General features: G+C 53.0%; 1 protein-coding gene across 1 annotated transcript in view; it reads left to right on the top strand.

Annotated features, from left to right (window-relative positions):
• SHB (SH2 domain containing adaptor protein B) overlaps positions 1-17,456 on the top strand; it is a 133,919-nt gene extending 116,463 nt beyond the window's left edge. Inside the window, exon 7 of the mRNA XM_065879562.1 lies at positions 17,273-17,456. Coding sequence (XP_065735634.1) covers positions 17,273-17,456 — 184 coding nt within the window. The remainder of the gene's footprint in view (positions 1-17,272) is intronic.
• Positions 17,457-17,756: the final 300 nt, after the last annotated feature.

Here is a 17,756-nt window from a genome sequence, read left to right as displayed (position 1 = left end):
CGCTCCTCCCAGCTTTCCCGGAGCCTTTAGAAATTGCCGTGGAGGCAGCAAGGTGGACAGGGCTGCACCAGGTCAGGCGCCCTCGGGGTGCGTCTGGGCTACATCTGCTTCTGGATGACACAGGCGAGTGTCTTCCCCGTTGCCACAGAAAGAGGGTCTGGCATTTGATTCATAAATTTGCTTCCAGGTCCAAGCTGTCTTTCTGCTCAGTCCTAAGCGTGGTGGGAAGGAGGGAGCGGGACAAGATGCCTCCTGCTCTGATTGCTAAACGAGGCCCGTCAGGTTCCTGCTTGGAGCTGGGGGTCTGTGCTGACGGCTGGGCAGCCAGTCTTTACCCAAAAGATGCTTCCTGGGAGGGTGGTGAGCGTAGCAGGGCCAGAGGAGCTGATGGGCTGCGTTCCAGGGGCGCTGGGGGCACATTTCTCTTAGAGTTGTTTTTCTTTCTTCTTTCCCCTCGTTGATTTATATAGTAGAGGAGAGAGTTTTCGAACAGTAGGCATGTCTGGGTCTAGGCAGGCGGGCCAGTGATTAATCTTAGTTTGTTGCTGCTGACAGCCAGGAGCAAGAAATAATAAAGGTTTGCGGGGCGGGGAGGGGCGGGGGATGAGGAAAGGCTGCTCGCCCTGCGATCATCGGCAGGGAGCATGTACTTCATTTCCTTCTGCCGTCTGAGCACCCCTTGTCGGGTCGACATCTGAGGCTCCAGCCCCTCAGCTCCATGGGGGCTGCTCCCATGGCCAAGCCCCCAGGGTGGTCCCCCAGACCACAGTGGAGCCTCCCCGGCCGTTGTTGGGTTCCCTGCCCAGCGTGACCTCCTGCTCCAGGATGTAGGACTCCATCACCACCACTTGCTCTTCTCTCCAGCCCGCCCTTGAGGGCAGAGCTTCAAGAAAGGCAGGTGTGTGCCACCTGGGGCACTGCTCTGCTGACCAGGGCCCTGGGTTCCTGGCTGCCTGCTCCCGTGACTCTGCACCTCTCTGAGCTGCCAGCGGGGTGTGAGGGCTGGAGAAGGGGGAGTACAGAAGAGAGGTGGGGGTCAGGCAGACCGGCACCGAGGTAGCTGACTGACTCCAGGCAGACAGTGATGGCAGGAAGGGGTAGAGTGAGGAGGGGTTTTGACATGGGCCTTGGGAAGTGAGGAGGGTTGAGGTGGTTGGGGATGGGCAGGGTAAGGAGCTGCCCATTCTGAGGAAACAGCAGCCCGGGAGGACAGAAGCTGCCTACTTTCCAATCCACAGTTTTCAATATATCCCATCACTAATTCCTCCCCATCTCCCCAGGATAGAGGCAGCTCTGTGTAGCAGAAGACATGGGCTCTGGATCAGTCTGGATTGGGCTCTTGAACCCCAGCTCTACCACTTACTAGCAGGGTGGCCTTGGACAAAGGGACTTAACATCTCTGAGCCTCAATTTCCTCATCTATAAAATGGGTTTTACAGAGGTATTCCTGAAGAGATGATATACGTGAAGTGCTCGGCATGTGCCCAGCAGGCATTAAGTGAGTGGTAGCCCACTGTCTTTGTTACAGACTTTGGAAAGCCATGGGTTATTGAGGAAAGAGCTTGGTGTGGTGCAGAGCCTTGAGAATTGTCTGGATCTGTCCATGCCCGCAGCTACTCCCCTTTATGGTGGTGGGATTTTAGAATTTATGCAGGCTGCAACTTGAGAAAATCCTGCATTGTTATGACTGAGACTCAAATCACAGGGCTAGAGTCAAATCCAGACTGCCCTTGTTCTGGCTGTGTGACCTTGGGTAAGTCACTTAACCTCCCTGATCTCCCAGTTCTTGATCAGTACCTGAAGATGATGACCACTTCAACAGGCATTCCTTTCTGTCCCCCTCACTGTCCTGCTGACCCCTATCTCTCCCTCCACATCTTCAGACATTATGAGTCGATTACAAGAACCAGAACCTGGTCCAGGACAGTAGCTCTCATACATTAAGTACACTTGAGCAGAAACCTTGGGATTTAGGGAACAGAAAGAGACCTTTTACATCACCTGGCCCAATGCCCTGTACAGGTGGAGAAACTGAGACCAGAGAGAGGAAGAAGCTTGTTTGCCTCCCGGCTTCCCATCCAGGCCCTGTTTTCTGGCAACATTTGCATTGGCCTGAGACAAAGGGCAGGCAGGGGAGAGGGGCTGCCTCTTTGCTCTCACTACACAGAGGATTTCACATCCTTTCAGGACTGATGGAGGGAAAATGAACTTTCTGCTCAATTAGTGTGCGACGTGTTTTCTCCTTCTAAAAGGTTTAAAGGAAGTGGTGCAATTAGGAGCTCCTCCAACGCCCCGTGCAGGAGACTAAATGAAAACAGTGAACTTCAGAGACAGGTTTGCAGAAACCCCGTCTGACCGTGGAGGTGTCTGGAAGGCAGATGGGGGTGAAGCGCTGGCTGCTGAGGAGGCTGCAACAGCTCAGCGAAGGACTAGGGCAGTGGGAGTAGAACAGAGGCCGTGTCCTGGTAGAATTGAAGAGGGTGAGAAAGAGCGAGAAGTCAGGGGCCTCATCCAGATTCCTGAACAGCTGGGTGAGTGGTGGCACCACCAGCTGCAACATGGACCTGGAATGGTTTTGAAAAACCCAGGAAACTCGTCCTAACTCAGCTGCCCAAAACCAGAGGCAAGGGGTGCCCACACTCACACTGCCAACCCATTGTCCAGAGCACCCACCAGCCTGGCGGTGCCCAGCGTGCCTGCTGATGGGCTGGGTTTTCCCTTCCTGACTTGCTGCGTCTCCCCTCCCAGCCAAGCACACGGCATTGCCCTTTGCCCCCCCGAGAGCTCCCTGGTCCCCTCCAGAGTCAGAGCCACCCTGATTACATTTCCAGCTGGTTTTTAATTATCTCATATCAGCCCCCATAAATCTCTCCGTAAGGCTCGCCTGCCGTGGGAGGTGTTCCAACTGTTGCCAGGAAGCTTCTTGTGCCCTGGGACAGGTTCCCTTCTGAGGCACTGGGTGGTCTCTTCAAATGAGAAAAATATTTCTTTCCAATCACATTTCTAACATCTTGTTAATAGGACTTATTTAATAATATTTTTGCAAAAGCCATCTGGGAATGGCTTGATTGAGAGGGCATGTGGGGTGCAGCAAGGACAGGCCATGGTGACAGATACAGACCTTGTATCTGCCATCAGCAGATACAGCAACATGGAGAAAGATGCAGTCAGGGACCAGAGGACCAGGGCCTGAACCCCACTGCTTCCACCAGCCACGAGGGTCACCCAGCAAGTTATTTCACGTCTCTGAGCCTCAGCCCCGAGGCTCAGGGAGACAGCGGAAGGGAAAGCTCTTAGTAAACCCTGAGTGTCTGTATGAATGCAGGTGGTGTTATTTACAGAGCCTTGTGCTTTCCCCGGGGGAGTATTGGGGGTCTTACTTTGCTAACAGCTAGGTACCACCACCCCCCACCCCGCCCCGCCCCGGGAAATGCGATCAGCCCCCGCCCAGAGGCATTTGGCGGGGCTGGAAGCAACCAGCTTCATTCAGTAAAATCCCAAGGTTTCCTGTTCCCCATACCTTCAGGCCCTTGCAGCCAGAAGGGTCTTGAATCATCCAGGTCAAGACCCTGGCTTTCGGATGAGGGAAACAGGCACAGGAAGGGAAAAGGACCTTCCCAAGGTCCCACAGCGAGTTGCTGGCAGAGCCCAGATGTCTCGACTCCCATCCCAGGGTTATTACCCTTCTGAGCCCATAACACTATATTTTCTCTCCCATTTTCTCCATAAACATTCTTGGTATTTGCGGCAGATTTATAAAATTGGATGTCAGATTTTATAGCTCTCATCTTTGCTCCCACAGTTCAAACGCTAAGGCTATAAAAATGATATTTTGCTGTGTATGAGTGTGGGTGTGTCACACTCACCCGTGCACACACTTCCATTTTGTGCCTCGAATCTGCCCTTTTCTGAACGAAATTGGGTCCTTTGTAGAGACGTGGATGGATCTAGAGACTATCGTACAGAGTGAAGTAAGTCAGAAAGAGAAAAACAAATATCGTATATTAATGCATATATGTGGAACCTAGAAAAATGGTACAGATGAACCGGTTTGCAGGGCAGCAATAGAGACACAGATGTAGAGAACAAACGTATGGACACCAAGGGGGGAAAGTGGCGGGGGGTGGGGGTGCGGTGGTGGTGGGATGAATTGGGAGATTGGGATTGACACTTATACCCTAATATGTATAAAATAGATAACTAATAACCCGCTGTATAAAAAATTAAATTCAAAAAAAACCCTATGTTTTTCTGGGCAGCCCTCCCCCAGTGAGCAGCCGCCATCCTCCTTCCAGCTAAGGGTGCTTTCTGCCACTTTTAATACCTTTTTTTTTAAGGATTGTTTCACCTAGGAGGAATATCAGAAACCATTGGTTTTGGCAAAGCTGGCTTCTCAGAAATGTTTTAATTAGAACTTTTTTTCTTTTTCTGTTTTCCTTTTGAAAATCTGCACGCTGCTCACGGCCCTGGGCGGCTTGAGGATCAGCTTGTCACATTCTCAGCGCAGACTTTCAGGGCAGGGGCAACAGTTCAGCAGTGTAGGTGTCACTGCTGCGTTCCTACCAGACACCAGGCCTTTGACTGGATGGGGAGACAGAGGCACATCAGAGTCTAAGCTTGTAGTCCAGGCACGGGGACAAGAATAGGTGACTACTGTGATGGAGGGAGGTGTAGCAGAGAATGAGTAAGGGAGGAAGAAAGTGAGTCTGACTGGGGGCATCTCAGAAGGCTTCCTGGAGGAGGTGGCATGTGAGCAGGGCCTAGGACGATAATAATGTATTGGGAAGTAACAGAAAGGTAGAAGGATGATTAGGTTTGGTGTTAGAGGAGAGGTCTCTGCAGTGTCCCCTCTCCCTGTGGTGCTAACTCCCTGTAGTGCCAACTTTTCGATTGTCCCCTCCACATAAGCCCCCCGTGGCCCAGGTGACTAATACTATTGTGGACAGAGATGTACCTTGTAAACTCTGAAGTCCTAGTCAGCTCTCTCTCTGTCTCCCCACAGCTTCTGCATCTCTGGTCCTTTATCTTTTCCACAATTCCTTCCCACCCCCCAACTTGCCAAAGAGTAGCCACAGGCCCCTCATTTCCACCTGACACTAAAGGTGTGTGCCCCACCCTGGCTGAACACAGCCTCCCAAGGGAAAATGCATTTACACGGTGCTGGGCAGGCGCCTTGCAGTCCCTGGTACCTGGTGTTAGAAATTGAAGAGGCTTCTGCAGCGTATCCTCTGAGGCAGGTAGAATTGTGCCTGTAACAATGATTAAAAACTTGGGGGGGGCAGTATATGAGTTCTGACACAAGTGATGATGAAACCACTGAGGTGGCAAATGCATAAGGTGGTATGTGCTGGGCACACCCACCTTTCAGATTCACGGTCTCCAAATGGGAGCATAATCCCGTTTTGAGTTCAGATTTTCAGGCTAGAAAAATACTTTCTCCTGTCCTCAATTGTTCCAGTCTTACCCCCTAAAAATCTTCTGTGATGAAACAAGGGTTGACTTTTACTTTTGTGGAAGTTGTGCTTTTAAAAAGCAATCAGTTCCAATAGTAAGTAACTTTTGGGAACTCAATTACTTGCAGCCATGCTGAAAAAAACTGTAATTAACGTGGTCAAACCCTAGCCAAATAATAAAATGAAAGCTTTGTTGTGTATCAAGGCAGAAATCAATTTCATTAGGGAGCAAAGAGCCAGAGATTTAATTTTGAGAAAACTCTCCACCCTGTGGACAGAGGTTGTCAAGAAGCTGCCAGAATGAATGCCCAACATGAGAGGATTCGCCCTCCAGAGCCCAGATTACTAAGGGCTGGCAGTGACCTTTCAGAATTACGTTTGCAAACCTTCCAAGTGTGGCCACAGCCAGTGGGGCTTTTGCTTCTTAATGTTCTTGGACTGGTGCCCCTTTTGGTTTGGTCAAGAGGTGCATGTTGTCTGCACCCACTGACACTTGCATGCCAATGAGATCCTGTCCCTTGGGATGGGGAGGAGGAAGAAGACAGAGGTGGACGCTGGAGGTCGGAAGACACCAGAAAGGAGTTCAGCGAAGGCTCAGAGTGTCCACATGGTGATGGAGTCGTGTCCAGACAGCAGGGCTAATGGCCAAGTGGGACATACCCACTGGGGACACTGTCCGTTTGCAGGCCAGCACGTGTATGAGAGATTGTGAGCAGCAGGGGGGACCAGGACGAGAGAGGACAGCTGGAGAGGAGCAGCCTCCGGTCTGCGCCTGCTTCTGTATTCCGCTCTCCAGGGGGCCTTCCCAGGGCAGGCAGAGCAGCTGTGACCTGCTGGAATGTGCTAAGTCCCATTTCAGCTCAGAACGTAGAAGGACTTTCTCATGGTCAGAGCCATCAAAGGTTGGAAAAAGTTGTACCTGTAAGGAGTAAGCTCCCCAACACGGGATAAGCCACAAAAGCTGAACATTAGATGTGAATATGGACTTTGCATCATCAGATAGAATGGTGGTTTTCAAACTTGAATGTGCATCGGAATCTCATATTAAAAGCTGATTCAGGTTCCAGAGAGGCCCAGGGAGTCGCAGGCTTAGCAAATCCCCAGGGACTTTGATGTAGGCATTTTGGGGCACATTTGTAGAAACTCTATATTTGAGAAACCTGCACTCCTCTTCCAACCCTGAAACTCTGGGATGTCTGTAATGAAGGTCAGTCCTTTTGTTTAATATCTGAATAGTCATTCCTTCTTCATTGCATGGTGTGAGCACCTATGTGCTAAGTTTCAAAGGTTTAGCAGTTTGTGGGACCTCAGTGGTCACCTAGTTCTCTCCCTTTGTTGTATAGATAGATGGGGAAACTGAGGCCCAAGAGGAACTGAGGCCCAAGAGGACAGGAGCCAGGGCTGGGACCAGGTCCCTGACATCCAGTTCAGAGCTCTTTTCACTTGCTTTCAGTGACTTTAAGGAATATCATAAAGTCCGCCCCATGTCACAGACGAAGAAACTGAGGCCCAGATCCCCAAGGACTGTTGGGAGCTTTTCCACTGAAAACCACCATCACCATCATTCACATGATGTGCAAAAGGCCCTTGGCCAGGGTGTCTGGGTGGCTTAGAGTCAACTGTGTGCCTTTGAAATTCCAGGGAGGAAGAACGGACCCTCAGGTTAGAGGCAGGACCACTGAGCAAGTAGGTCTGTTTTAGCTTTCAGTTTTTAAAGGCCCTCCTGGATTTTTCCTTCTTTACTTGTTTGAGTAAAACTGTGAGTTGGATCAGGTGCTTTGTGGGCAAGTCTCCTTCTTTGCTGTGCTAATGAATCAGTTGGTCAGTTAGCAAGGGACGCCCCAGCCAGGAAAGGAGTTGGGTCTGGAGGATGGTGAGGGTAAGCACTGTGCTTTAAGGACAAGGATGAGAATTGGGGTGTGGGGGGATTGCTGCCTTCTTCCCCCTCCCTGCACGCACACCTCCACCTTCCACCTTGTCACAGGCATTGCTGCCTACTCTGAGCATACAGAGGCTATGGGTAGTGCCCAAGAATCCCCTACAGCGAATGGCACAGGGGCGGGGTAGGGGGGAAGGGGCACATTCTGGATTCACTGGAGAATGGGAGCAAACCTCCACCCCTTTCTGGGCCTTAATGTCGTCTGTAAAATAAGAGCAGGGAAACACTTGGTCTCAAAAGCATCTGCTTGGTGTCTGGTCTATCTCAGAAATGTTGAATACGGAGCAATACACACAGTACTGCCATAGACCAGTATTTTTTAAGCAGAGAAGCCTCTTTCCTCATCATTCCCATTCTGTTTTCATGTGGACCCTGCTGTGTAACAATGTGCTTTTGAGAGTGTTGGGAAATACCACTCCATGTTTGGGAAAGTCGATCTCAGCGTCGTAAACACCGTGCCCATAGTCACCCAGCGACAGAGCTAGGGCCAGAACCCAGGGCTGCCACCCCAGCCAGGCAGGCTGCCCAGCTGGAGGATGTGGTCCGGCTGCCAACGTGGCCATGAATGGCAGACCAGGCAGACAGGGAGACACGCTCGGTGCTCAGCACGGAGCCAGCAAGGCAAACCAGATGGGCAGCAACTTCTACTCAGGCTCCTGCAGTGCAGGTGGGGACAAAGCCACCTGCAGTGCAGGTGGGGACAAAGCCATGTCAGAACCCCTATAGCCTTAGCACCTGCACCATCCAGCTCGCACCTCAGGATGGTTCTTACGGGTGGGCAGTGAAAACTCCATCCCGCAGATGAGGAAACTGAGGCTCAGAGAGAGGCACAGCTCGGAGTGGCAGAAGGGGACTCAGACCCAGGTCTGGGTCCCGCTGGGTCTGCAGGTGGTGGTCCCTTTGCCCTCGTCTTGCTGTCCTCATCCCGGAGTACTCCCCTCATCTCACTCTCCAGCCTCACCTGGCTCAACCCCAGGTTTCCAGCTCCCCTTTTGCTATAAAAGCCCCTGTGCCCCTGGCAGCTGGTGCTTACCCTTATGGCTGCCTTTGCCCAGTCCCTGTTCTGGACCTTCCTTCAGGTACCGTGTGTTCCCCCTGCACCTGCTGGTTGGTGGTGAAGTGGGAGTTGGTCCTTGGAAACAGCCTGGAGCCCTTTGGCAAATTCTGTGTTGTGTCTTAAGCCCTTAAATAAGGAGCCGGATGAGTAACCTTTATCAGGTGTTCATGCTTGCTTCACACAGGCAGTCTCACTTCTCCCTCACAACTACTGTGAGGGTGGACTCTGTTACTCCCGTTTCACAGATGAAGGATTTGAGGCATGGGTGACCAGTGAGTTGCCACTGTTGAAATTTGGGGCTGGATTATTCTGTGTTGTGGGGCTGTCCTATGCAGCATCCCTGACCTCCACCTGTAGATGCCAGCAGCTCCCCTGTCTCCAGACATTGTCAGATTCCTCCAGGAGGGAGGTAAACTTGCCCCAGTTGAGAACCAGTGTTCCAAGAAGAGTATGGGTGGAGAGAGGCTTGTCCTAATAGAAGGAAACCCCCCTCTACCTCACCCCAGGCCTGAATGCATTCTGTCCATCCCGCTGGCACAGATGTTAAGAAGCCTTGCTTTTGCCACTGTGCTGTCTTCAAGCCCAGGGATTCCCTGTACCTGCATGAGAATAGCCGTCCTGCCCTGCCTTAGTCCTCCTGGCCGAGGCTGGCACACCCTCCACACCACTGTGATGTCTCTCATTAGCTTGAAAACTTCAGCACTGGAGGAACCCCCTCTACCTTTTCCAGACGGGGATGCTGAGGCCCAGGGAGAGGGGACCTGCCCAAGCAATGACATTAGTGGGATCAGAGTTTGAACCCAGGCATCTGACTTCAGTTCAGCCACCACCATCAACTCCACATGCTTCAAACACAAAAGGGTCTTTGTGTTCCCGGAAGAGTCCTCTTTCCCCTTCCTAAAGCTCTGAAACATTTCATGTCACCCCTCCCCCTGCCTCCACCTCTCCCCTTGCAGTTTTCATGTGCACTTGCTGGAGCCTGAGGACTGCTAGGAACACCGACCAGAGAGACTGCACAAGTCATCCAGCCTGCCCCCATGCATCATTACCCTCCCACTTACATGCCCCCGGTGATGGGAGGCTCACTCCCTCAGCTGTCAGTCTGGATCATTAATATCTTCCTGGTTGACATTTTGTTAGTCTACTCCTGAGAAAATTGCCCCAGATCAGTTCATTTTGACCTATGCTGCCTTGCGTGGCACAAAACAAGCTTATGCCTCTCCATGTTTGCCACGAGATGCATCTGCCGGTTCTCCTTCTGCCTGGAGATGGCTTTTCATCATGATTTACTGAAGGCCCTCTCCCTGAGCCACCAACTTAGAGCTTGAGAAATGCCCGGGCTTCCTGGGGAGGCTTATCACTGCCAGTGTGCTTATTGAAAGTCTAATTATTTGGTTGTAAATCAAGTTGTTTGGCTCAGCGGTGTTCACATTTAGATGTTTGTTCACCATAACTTGGCGCGTGTGTCTTTGGCTTGTCCCCCTGAAGGCTATTTCGGAAGGCAGTGGGTGGCATATGACCTCATAAGCCCCTTCCCGCAGCTCCTCAACCCCTAGAACATCTCAGCTGGAAAGGGCCTCCACGCCCCTCACCCCATGCATTGCACAGTTGGAGAACCCCGACACACAGCTAGAAGGACTCACGTCCTGGCCCCCTGGTTCAGAAAGCCCTGGTGTCCTCTCACTGTGACTCAGGCAGGTTGCTTCTCCCTCTGGCCCTTGGTGTTCTCGTGTGTGCAGTGGGTGTCTTGCAGATAATGCCAGCCCTCCCAGCTTCTTTGTGAAGCCACAGGTTGGTCCAGTCCAACGGCAGCGGTGGCAATCACATTGTACACGTTTGTTCTGCCAGGCTCCCAGGCCCTGTGCTGGTAGTTCACAGCACATGCAGATGCCAGCCTGACATCCTCAGGAGATGTCAACCAGGTGCCTTTCCCCTGAAGGCCCCCATCACTTGAGATCTGGGTATTTTTTTCCCACAGCGGGCCCAGGGCTCTCCTCAGAACATGCTTCTCTGCAGGCACTCAGGAGTGTTTCTGGAGTGGCTTGTTTCACAGATATGGCGAGGAGTTTCTCTGTAGACACTTACCCAGCAAAATATCCCATCTCCCAGGAGGTCAAAGAGCAGACGTCCTGAATCAGAGCCATCTGCTTGCAGAGGCAGCACTGCCGAGCAGGGGGCGGGGTTATGGCAGGAAGTACCTGTTTTGTAGGCCCCTAGGTGGCCATGGAGGCAGGAGGTATCTTGCCATGGTCACCCTCCAGGCTGGCTCCCTTGGGATGCTCCCTCACCCAAGATCACAGCAGATCAGCATTAGAGCCGGGCCTAGAACGCACCCGTGCCCAGTTAATTCGATACAAACGTCCGTGTCCATCTCCACTCCGACTTGGGTGCACACTTCTGGGGTCAGAAGGACCTGATGGGCTGGTCTCATGCCCTCTCCACGCTGATCACAAGACCTGTGCTCCGAGAGCTCTGAGGGTGAGTGCTGGTTGCTGTTGTCATGCTCATGGAGAGCAGGCGACACCTCCCTCCCCTGAGAATCATCCTGCAACCAATTGTTGAGGGCTTTCAGATGCCCAATTTCATCCTTCCTCTTCTCTTAACCGATCTGGCCTCAGGAATCTTTGCACAATGTAAGATTCAACTTTTTAATTAAAATAACCCACAAGAAGAGGAAGAGGGCTTCCCTGATGGTGCGGTGGTTGAGAGTGTGCCTGCCAATGCAGGGGACACGGGTTCGTGCCCCGGTCTGGGAAGATCCCACATGCCGCGGAGCGGCTGGGCCGGTGAGCCATGGCCGCTGAGCCTCCGCGTCCAGAGCCTGTGCTCCGCAACAGGAGAGGCCACAACAATGAGAGGCCCACGTACCGCAAAAAAAAAAAAAAAAAAAAAGAAGAGGAAGAGATACAGCCACTTTGAGATCTGCTGGGCCCCAGAGCGGGGAGGGCCTGGGCCCTCAGGAAGATGTGGTTTTAGGAGGGAACTTGTGTCACATTCGTTTTGTTTATCTAGGCCTGGGCAGGGGGTACTGGCTGGCTCTGTACCCCTGAATGATTTCTTGTAGAATCCCAAGGAAAGAAAAAGGTTTGACCCATTCTTCTCTGTGGCTTGTGACTTCCCTCAAGTGAGACTTCTCTTTCCAATTGGAGAGGCAGGTGCCTTTGTACCCCCTGCAGAGGTGACCCTCTATGTTCTCCCCATGGCTCTGCCCCTCACTAAGCTGGCTCCTCCTGGGACCAATGCTGACCAGGCAAAGCAGCTACTGTGTCTGGCCTTGAAAGAGGCAGCTTCTACCCAGCTTCTACTCAGGGACCTGGTGGGGTCGCCACCAGCCTGCCCTCTGGAGCTTACAGTCCAGAGAGGAAGATGCTCGGGGCCTCATTTCCTTGGCTCAAAATAGACACTCACTAGATAGCTGCTGAGTGGTTGGATGGACAGATGAATGGAGTGCTCGGCTATGCGCCAGGCATGTGCTGAGGGCCCAAAGGGGAATAAGGCTTGACCTGCTGAGAAACGTCCCAGTGAACAGATTTCCCGACCTCAGGAGCTCACAGAGCTGCAGGGACCTGGACACCTGGATCCGTCTGGTTGGGTGGCTGAGCAGGGGAAGACGAGGCTGCAGTGGTAGTGTCAGGGCCCTGAATGCTTACCACAGGCTTCGAAGTCAGACAGACACAGTGAAATCCTGGTCCCACTGTGTCCCATGGGACAAGGCACACAACCTCCTTCAGCCTCAGTTTCCCCATCAGTAAACAACGGTAGTCACACCAAGCAACTTATCAACCTTGCTGTGGGCTTAAATGAGGTAGCGCGTAGCAGTGGCTCAGCTCAGTGCCTGGTGCACAGTGGGGTTCAAGCATTCATTCTGCAGTGGCAGTGGGGAGCCCTGGACGGTTTCGAGCTGAGGGACAGTGTTCTGGGGCATCTCAGTGAAGAGAGCAGCTCCCCAACCACCTTTCAGTAGAGGTAAACCAGAGATCACCTCTGTGTGTGGTTTCCTGTAACCAGGTCCTACATGCTAGTCCCAAAGGGCAATTTCCTTGCCTTCTCCTGCATAAATATTATATGCAAGTATTTTTAAGTCACTTCATTGTGAAAAGAAGCGATTTAACATAACTATTACCCAAGGTTCTTCATGAAATATGCATCAAGCAATTAGGTCTAAAAGCAAGAGGTGAGGCCTCACACCCTGTTCGGGCCAGCAGCTGCAGGCTGAGTGATGTTTTATTAAAGCCCATGATTATGAGACAAGGTGGGGTCTGTTATTAGGCCCAGCGCGCCAGGCACGTTTGATAATCCTGGTGATGAGGAGGTGCTTTTTGTGATGATAATGAGCCATTTGAACGCCCTGACAGCCATAGCATCCCCAGCCTCTACCAGCCTTACAAGACTCATTAGTTAGGTCACCCACTGGAGACACCCCTAATTGTGACTTAGCTCTTGCAAGATGTCCTATCAAAGGAGACGGGGCTGACACAGGAGTTTGGCAGGCGGCGGCCTGTCTAAGATCCCCGGGGACCCATGCCTTCTCAGAAGCAATGATGGGAGGTGGCCTGGGACCCGGCCTACCTGGTCCTGGACGCGTGGGCCCCAGGTTCTTGCCATAACCACAGCTTACCTTGCTGTGTGCCTTGAGCCAGAGTGCTGCTCTCTCTGACCTGTTTCCTCCAGGGTACCCCAAGAGGGGTGAAACGAGATGGTCCCCAGGTTGCTTCTTGCTCCAAAAGTGTCCAGAGCACCACAGCATCCCTGGGCATGCTGGTTATCTGATGCACCCTCTCTTCTCCCTGGAAAATTTAATCCTTTCTCTTATTGTGCTGGATGTCGTCTTCTAAGTAGAGTTGGGAGTCTTTTTTTTCTTTTTTTTAAAATATAAATTTATTTATTTATTTATTTTGGCTGCATTGGGTCTTCGTTGACGCTTGCGGGCTTTCTCTGGTTGTGGCGAGCGGGGGCTACTCTTCGTTGCGGTGCGTGGGCTTCTCGTTGCGGTGGCTTCTCTTGTTGCAGAGCACGGGCTCTAGGCGCACGGGCTTCAGTAGTTGCGGCACGTGGGCTCAGTAGTTGTGGCGCACGGGCTTAGTTGCTCCGCGGCATGTGGGATCTTCCTGGCCCAGGGCTCGAACCCACGTCCCCTGCATTGGCAGGCGGATTCTTAACCACTGTGCCACCAGAGAAGCCCCCGAGTTGGGAGTCTTTAAAGCCATCCCTGGCAGCTGTTTTTAAATCTTCAACTGTTGTTAGGTGGCACCTCGCTCGTGGGGACCTTGTGACCCATCAGGGTATATCACTGCCGCACACCCCGTAGCTATGTGTTGGCAAGGCTCTGCCTGACCTTTGCATAAGTCCGGGTTTGACAGATTGTCTCAGAAAGAAATCCTGCTTACCTCGCAGGGCCCCCCAACTCCGTGTGATGGTCCCTCCGTGGCTGGGGACTCCGCCGGTCAGGACACACTGTCCCCAATCCCCAGGATGGCCTTTCACTGCTAGCCCCTGTGCTGCTCTGACCCATCATCAGCCCTGCAGGGTGGGTGTCGTGGGGACTGAGGCCTGGAGTCAAGGAGTCACTTGTTCAGGCTCTGATGCCTCTCGCCCACCACGCGCCTGGCCTCACGTGGAGTGTTGGGGGCTAAGTAGGGCTCTCTCCTGGAGCTGGACAGCACTGAGGTCAGGAGCGTGGGCTCTGGGAAAGGCCCACCAGGGAAGGAAGCAGCATCGCCACTGCTGATTGCTGTGTGACCCTGGGTCAGCCACCTCCCATCTGAGTCTCAGTGCTTAGCACATGGCCTGGCTCACAGGAAGTGCCCAGGACACATCGGCCTGAGGGCCATCCGGGCCAGTACCCTGTGACAGCGGCACTGGAGGCCGTGGGCAGCAGTGGAGGAGGTGGGGCGTGAGGCTGCCTCGACCCCTTCCTGCAGGAAGCCCTCACCGTGTGGGCAGCAGATTATACTCATACACATGGAATCCAGGACCTTAGGCCCAGAAGCACCCTCAGAGGCCATCCAGTTAGTCTCCCCATGGGTCCAGTGGGGGCAGGGAATGAGCCCAGTACGGCCCAAGGAGAGCCTCAGGTCCAGAGAACCAGAGGGTACAGTGCGTGAGCCCAGGGGGAAGGGCCGTTCCTGCCGGGGCTGCAGGGTGAGGGCCAGCTCTCCCTCTGCCGGGAATGGTCAGGCCCTGGACTCAGGGGTCACGGGCCTGAGTTCTCTGCCTTGGGCTCCGAACTTTGTAACTGCCTGCCCCCTCAGTACAGCCCAGCTCAGGGTTATAAACTAGTGTGTACTGAAATACGAGCGTCAGAAGAACAAACAGTGGGCCTGGAGGGTCAGGAGGGACTGCAGGAAGGTACCAGCGGCTGCCTGTGTCTGTTGAGGTGGAGGCGTTAGTGTGGAGTTCCTAATATCTGGTGACCTCGCAAGCCCTCGGCCTGGGAACAGAGGAGCTTCAGCTTCTGTCTCTGGCTCTGTCCTCTGTTACCATCATCCCTGCCCACTTCCCTCACTGAATATTTTAAGAACAACTGGTGTGAAAATACCCCATTAACCCGTATGAGTTATTTTCTTTAACCTCCTTAGAAATTAAATCAGCTCCCCCTGCAACTTCGTACCTGCAGTGCCATGAGAGCTTTGGCGTTCAGACCAGGACACAACTGGTTGCTGTGATCTAACACATCCTGCGCTTTGCAGCCCCAGCTGTAGACTGTGGTACATAAAGCCCAAAATATCACCCCACACAGAGGGCATGACATGTCCAAGGCCACACACACCCCCCCATGTCACTCACCTGCAGCTCCAGCTCTGCTGTCTCCTGTCCACACCCCTTCTCCAGGCAAAGCTGAGCGCGTGGCCTCCCAGAATGCAAAGCTTTTTAACTGTGCCTGGTTTTCTTAGCCACACAATTTCAGCCCTGCCTTCAAGGAATTACAGCCCTTTCCAGGCCAGCACAGATTTGCCATCTCTCCATGGATGTGGGTAGCAGGTAGCGGAGTCTTCGCTCAGAGGGAGTTGCACGTTTTTTCACTTAAGGCGTGCACCAGCTCCTTTCTAACAGCTTAAGCAAGTGTGCCTCCTGCTTCTAGATGTGACAAGGCAATTCTCCAATGAAATGACCCTTCACTGAGGAGCAGAACTTGCCACAGGCTCTGTAATTAGAACATTGTCAGCCTTAAAAAATCTTGATTTAAATTTCAGTTCTTTACAGGAATTATTCTCCCTTGAAACATAATTACACTCCGAACAATTTCCTTTAAGCTAAGGGTGACATCTCTAAATACGTTATTATGAGCAGCTGTATTGCTCAGTGCTTGCACTTCATTAAGCATTTGCTCTGCCCATTTGAAAATGGTCCTGCAGTCCAAATTGACGCATTAATAGAGCAGGCGCCGGTAAGCGTGTGGAACCCGGTCCCGGATGGAAGAGATGTGGGGACAGCTGAAGCAAGAAGAATCAAAGCTCAGAAGGACTACAAACTGCAAACCTGTGTCCACACGGAGCTCTCGGCCTTGCCTGGGGTGGGCCTGGTCTCCTAGGAGCCGGGCCTCTAGGGCTGCTCACAAGTTATCGGTGCCCAAGGATGGGCTCTGGAGAAGGCGCAGGAGGTCAGAGCCCCAGCTTTCTCACTAAGTGACACACCCTCAGTAAATTTGGACTGTGCTTTGGAAACCAAGCATCCACAAGTGTGGTGGCTAAATCTTGGAGCTGAGTGAGCAGGGAAAGGGCAGCCTGAGCACAGGCAGGTTGATGGAGGGGTTAGCTACCCGATGTGGCCAGAGTCCTGGGTGGGAGGCGGGAGAGGTCTGCTAGGGCCGGGTGGAAACAACACCCCACCCAGCATGCTGGTGCAGCTGGCAAGCTGCGAGGGTCACGGACATAGGGCTCTGCTCTGACCTCCGAGGAACCCACCCACTACCCATTTCGGAGGATGCTGAGCATGGTGGGCACAGAGCCTGCGCACTCCTCTGGAGCTCTCAGGGGAATTGAGAAGATGGACAAGTAATCACAGTTCAGGAGGGCGAGTGCTGATGGAGGCGTTATATCCTCGGTGCAGCTGGAAGAAGGAAGGAGCTCTGCCAGTGGGAACCTGGAAGACTTCCTGGCAGAGGAAACACTACACCTGGACCTTGGAGAAGGAGGCAGGCAGGTTTTACTGAGCAGAGAGAGGAAGCACAGACAGGAGAGTGCCTGCATTGGGGCAAAGCTGGGGAGCACACATTCTCCCTAGATTCTATTGGCTTAGAGCAGTCACGTGACTACAGTGGCTACAAGGGAGGCTGGGAAATGTAGTCCCTGGCTTGGCAGTTCCATACTACTGAAGAGAGAGCATCAGTTTTTGGAAAACAGCTCGCCTGTCATCCTGCCACACTCTTTTTCCTACTCCGTGAAGTGGGGGTGATGACCCCTGTCCTGCCTACTTGTCAGGGCATTGGGGGCTTCTTTGTTTTCCTGAGGAAGTCCCTCAAAGCTCCTGAGGTCGAAAGACTCTCCTACAGTGTTTGCTGCCGATTCCCTGTCTGCTGCTGGGATTGAGGGGGCTCTTAGGTACAGCTGCATTTCAGCCGGTCCTGGGCTCTGTTCCTGGCTGGGAGAGGTGCAGCTCAAGTCTGCTTCTTGGCTGGGATCTCTTCTGTCCCGGGCAGCAAGGAATCTTCACACCTTAGCAGGAATATGGCCAGAGGGAGAGTTCTCTTGGATAATGAGTGTGAATTCGTGACACACCTCGGTTCAGAGCAAAAGTGAGTAGCTCTCTAGGAATTGCTTTCCTGATTGCTCTTGGGCCTTCATCATTCTGCACGTCCTAATACTCTCTGCGCTTTGTTCACAGGAGCAACCAGGGCTTCATGCACATGAAACTGGCCAAAACCAAAGAGAAATACGTCCTGGGTCAGAACAGCCCCCCGTTCGACAGTGTCCCAGAAGTCATCCACTACTACACCACCAGAAAGCTGCCCATCAAAGGGGCCGAGCACTTGTCCCTCCTCTACCCCGTGGCTGTGCGGACCCTGTGAGCCCCTCCCTGCCCTGTGACAGGGCCCAGACGTGGAGGAGCCGGTGGCCCCTGCCGACCCGCCCGGCCGCTGTTGCCAGCCGTGTCCAGTTTGTGTCGTGTGTATGGTACTAGCACACCACTGCATGTCTCTAGAATGCTGTTGCCACTCATGGGGGCTGGAGAAGGCCTGGATAAAGACTGAGGGACGGCCAGCCCGCCACCGCAGCCCCCTCCCCCAACCCCTCTTCGAGTTTCTGTGAATTAAAATATTTGCAAATCCAAAGAGATGCCTTCCAGGATGAACAAAGGAGAGCAGCTC

The sequence above is a fragment of the Phocoena phocoena genome, chromosome 6 (assembly GCF_963924675.1).
Source record: "Phocoena phocoena chromosome 6, mPhoPho1.1, whole genome shotgun sequence".
Lineage (NCBI taxonomy): Eukaryota > Metazoa > Chordata > Mammalia > Artiodactyla > Phocoenidae > Phocoena > Phocoena phocoena.
The sequence above is the reverse complement of the archived record's forward strand: the minus strand, read 5'-3'. Positions and strand labels throughout refer to the sequence as shown.